This window comes from Lotus japonicus, chromosome 6 (assembly GCF_012489685.1).
Source record: "Lotus japonicus ecotype B-129 chromosome 6, LjGifu_v1.2".
Taxonomy (NCBI): Eukaryota; Viridiplantae; Streptophyta; class Magnoliopsida; order Fabales; family Fabaceae; genus Lotus; species Lotus japonicus.
Genome location: NC_080046.1, coordinates 4,778,386 through 4,783,031, shown reverse-complemented (window position 1 = coordinate 4,783,031; position 4,646 = coordinate 4,778,386). Strand labels below are relative to the sequence as shown.

General features: G+C 40.4%; 1 protein-coding gene across 1 annotated transcript; it reads right to left on the bottom strand.

Moving 5' to 3' along the window:
- Window positions 1-3,581: 3,581 nt before the first annotated feature.
- On the bottom strand, window positions 3,582-4,646 carry LOC130724755 (uncharacterized). Its single transcript, XM_057576040.1, has one exon. It carries the CDS (start codon window positions 4,644-4,646, stop codon window positions 3,582-3,584), a length of 1,065 nt encoding a protein of 354 aa, XP_057432023.1.

Genomic DNA, 4,646 nt, shown 5'->3' with positions numbered 1-4,646 from the left:
GAATACTCCCGGTGTAACGCCCCAATTTCTCAACTGAGGAGTCACATTAGTTACCTAACAAAATCTAAGGACTATTTCGTAATCCTAAGAAAACACGATATATATTTTTTTCTTTTCAAACCCCTAAACATAGTTGAACATATAACATAGTCTTAATTAAACAACCTGTTCTCGACATATAATAATAATGTCTTACAATATCATAAGCAAGTTTCCAAAATAAGTACGCTCACTTAGACAAGTGGCGAAGATAAGGTTTAAACAACATAGTTTTCAGATGGAGAAAGAAACTCAGACATAGTCCTCCAAAAAGGGAAAAGCAACTGCTTCATCCACCTTTACTCGACCGCCCACGGTCACGATCTCCAACTCGAACAACTAAGCTTCAGCGGAAGGCTCTCCATCGCCTAATAGCGTTAAGCGCCCAAACAACAAGTAGCAAACAGAAAGGGTTAACTCCATGCAATTACCATGTATAAAAGGGAAAATCATGTTGTTCAAATTTAATTACCTGGCATGGTAAATAACTAGCAACATAACTCAACTCATATATCAACAACTTAAACATAGATTAACTCAGATAATAATAACCTCAACAATGTAACATCAAATCAGATATCAATAAACCAATAACTAAAATCCAACAACATAGGGTCAGGTGTTAGTTCCCTATAATGCAACTATATGCTGCTACCAAAATGGATCGATCAGCAACGTCTCTCAAGACGGGACGATCACGTGGGACAATCACCACCACACCGCCACTTAACACCACTATGGACGAGACAATCATGTGGGACAATCACCACCACACTGCCACTTTAGGACATCTCGAAAGATGGGACGATCACGTGGGACAATCACCACCACACCGTCACTTTATAACGCCTTAAAAGACGGGACAATCACCACCACGTTGCCACTTCAAGATTCAAGCCCTAAATGTCGAGTTAGTCAACAACAATCCTCAACCTCAGTAATCACTCGAACAACAGTCTCAAATCCAACAATCAATCAAGGTAACCACATGTTATTCATATTATCAACGAACATAACTCAATTCAATTGCATACCAACTCAATTCAATGACAGAAACCAGTAAACGGCCGAAGCCTCTCAGAAAACGGAGACACACGTCTCAATAAGTTTACTCGGCCGAAGCCTTCGGAAAACCTTTGGCACAAGCCTAAAAAACAGTCAATATAAGCAAGCATACAACATTGCAAGCATAATAATCATAATCATCTGCCAATCAATATAAACATCTTCATCTCAAACGCAGACAGTGCGATAAAAGCAGGCAGGACTCAAAGACGCGCTAAAACTGAGTTACCCTTACCTTCGTGAGTAGAAGTTGTGCATGGAAGTTGTGAACCTAGAACAAGGAAACACAATCATCAACACAGCCTCACTAGAAACAACACTATCTAATAACACTAATCGAAATCGTAAAGAAAGCTTTTAAAGCTTTAGAGTTCTTATTTAAGCACAAATTGACAACAGAGACTTCGTTCGCTAAAACGAGCATAACTCGAGCTACAGAACTCGGAATGACACGAAACCGGAGCCAAAATTTCGACAATCGAAAGAGCTACGTAATGGCTCAGGTCATAGATACCCAAAAATTATTTTTGGACACGGTACCCTAACAAATAGGTTTCGGCTACTCTCAAAAAAAGGGTTTCCGAACTTTTTCTTCGATCTAAATCAATTCCTAGGTATTCTTAGGCGATATCTAGGCCAGGGAAACTCTTAGAAAAATTATTGGGTCGAAAACAGTCGCAGGGGTATTTTGGTCAATATTTTTAGCTCGGAAACTCAAAATCAGAATTTCGAAAAACAAATTAGATGGGGTCGACACCAACGACGACTATGACGACTAATCCTACTAATGCTAAGCTCAGTCGAGAGTTTTAAGCCCAAAGGACGGAACTTTAGCCAAAAATGGGTATTATGAGCAGAATTGAAGTTCGGCGGCATTTCGGCGAGATTCGGCGAAATGTAATCCGCTAAACATGCTCAGGGGCACCCAGGGAATGAGTTTAGACAGAGAAATCAAGTTATTTGGACAGTTTTACAAAAAGCTCAAAACTTTGAGCACAGAAAAACATAGAGAAAAGCGACAGAATTTACGATCAGAGGTAAGGAAAAACATCCGTACCTCCAGGCCTACGCGTAGCAACGAACTGTGCGATGATCAGACAAGAATCGGCGAAAAGCTCTCCTCCTCCTTCTCCTTTCCAAGCCGCGGGTTGTGTGTGTGTGTGTTGGTGAGGTTTTTTTTGTTTTTTTTTTTTTCATTTTCTTGCTATTTATAGGTTTTGGAAAATGCGGAAAAATGAAAATTTCGCAATTCCGATTTTTCCTACGTATTCCTCTGTGAATTCTAAGATAGGTTCTGGCGACAGAATTCCAGAACTCAAAACAGGTTTCTTGGAATTAAAGCAAACGATCCAAAGTCGGTGTAAATCGATTTTACCCGAAAAGTTACTTTTTGCAGTTGATGTCGGATGAGAAAACTTCGTTTTGAAGAAAGATTGGAAATATCAAGAGAAATAGGCGTACGCGAGTGGAATCTTCGTTTGAAGTTCCGAATAGAAAAAGTCTTCATCGTCCGTTGATTTTAGGTTTCTTGAACTATCAGTGATTTAGTTTCGGCAAACTTCCGAGAATTAGAATCGGACGTTCGTACATTCCAGGGTTTCGTATCGAAACGCTTGTTATGGAAAGGAATAAGAGAAATTCTTATATTCCTCTTGAAGATTTTTGGAATTTATTCCTATAGTGTTCCAAGGGTTAAATTAATCTTTTCCTAAGATTTTTGTCCTAGGCGTAAACGAATAATACTTGCGTCATAAGTTCCGTCGATTCGAATCTTGTCCTTAACCTTCTCGTGAAATATCTTCTCCATACATTTATTCCATTTAATAAACGTTTATCCAGTTTCCTTACTTCACGTTACATCGAAATTATTCGTGAATAAGAAATTTCACTAATTTATTCTAAGCTAAAAACTTGGGTCTCACACCCGGCGCATTAGTAACACCAAAAGGCAGCACCGAATACTCGTAATGCCCATACCGAGTTCTGAACGCGGTCTTCTGAATATCATCTCCTTTCACTCTAATCTGATGATATCCTGACCTCAAATCAATCTTAGAAAACACTCTTGCACCCACTAATTGATCCATCAAGTCATCAATTCTCGGAAGCGGATACTTGTTCTTAATCGTCACTTTATTCAGCTGTTTGTAATCAACACAAAGTCTCATACTTCCGTCTTTCTTCTTTACTAACAACACTGGAGCTCCCCACGGTGATACACTTTGTCTTATGAACTTTTTCTCAAGCAACTCCTCTAATTGCTTCTTCAGTTCGGACAATTCAGATGCAGACATCCTGTATGGTGCCATGGATACAGGTCTGGTACCAGGTACAAGATCAATTGTAAATTCAACTTCTCTTTCTGGCAATATATCAGGAATTTCATCAGGAAATACCTCAGGAAATTCTCGCACCACTTGCAACTCATCAATTATAGCTTGATTCTCGATAGATAACGACGCCAACAACGAGAACATCTACGCTTCGTCTTGCATCGATTGCCTTAGCTGTTTACCAGTCATCAAGCCATCTTTTTCCTCTTCCGCAGTAGAAAACCTCAAGGATTTGTTATAACAATCGATATGAACGTAGTTATACTCTAACCAATTCATACCCAAGATCACATCTAGACCGCTTAACGGTAAAAAAATCAAATCAACAACAAAGTCTCTGTCGAAGATCGACAAGGGACAATTCAAACACACACGAGAAGTAGTCATCGATCTCTTAGCTGGAACCTCGACGACCATTTCCCGTTTCATAGAAGACAACCCCAGACCCAATATTTCAACACAAGCAGCGACAATAAAACAATGAGTAGCACCGGTATCAATAATAGTGATTAATGGCGTACTATTAATGAAACATGTACCTCTGATAAGTCGGTCCTCACTAGGTGTCTGGGTCCCAGCCAAAGCGAACACCTTGCTACCAAGCGCTTTCTTTGGTTTCTGACACTGAGTACTGATATGTCCTTCTTCACCACAATTGAAACAGACAACTTCCTTATGCCTGCACTCACAAACTACATGTCCCGCCTTACCACAACGGAAACACCTATTCACATCAGCAGTAGTGCACGCATTGCTCCTGTGACCAGGCTGTCCACATTTGAAACACACAATCTTAGCAGGAGCGTCTCCCCCACTAGTCCTATCAACCAAATCAGAGAAGACACGAATCTTCTGATATCCAACAACCTTCTTGATGTCAGAGCGCAATCCATTCTCAAACTTGATGCACTTAGAAAATTCAGCACCCTCTCCATTAAAATGTGGGTAGAACTTAGCCAACTCAACGAACTTCGCAGCATATTCTGTCACCGACCGATTCCCTTGTTTCAGCTCAAGGAACTTAATCTCTTTCTTACCTCGAACATCTTCAGGATAGTACTTCCTCAGGAATTCCCTACGAAACACATCCCAAGTAATTCCCTCGCCTGCAGCTTCCAATTTGTCGTGCATTTCCAGCCACCAGTCATCAGCTTTGACTGCTAGCACATGAGTGCCATACCGAACCTTCTGAGCTGGAGTGCAATCCAT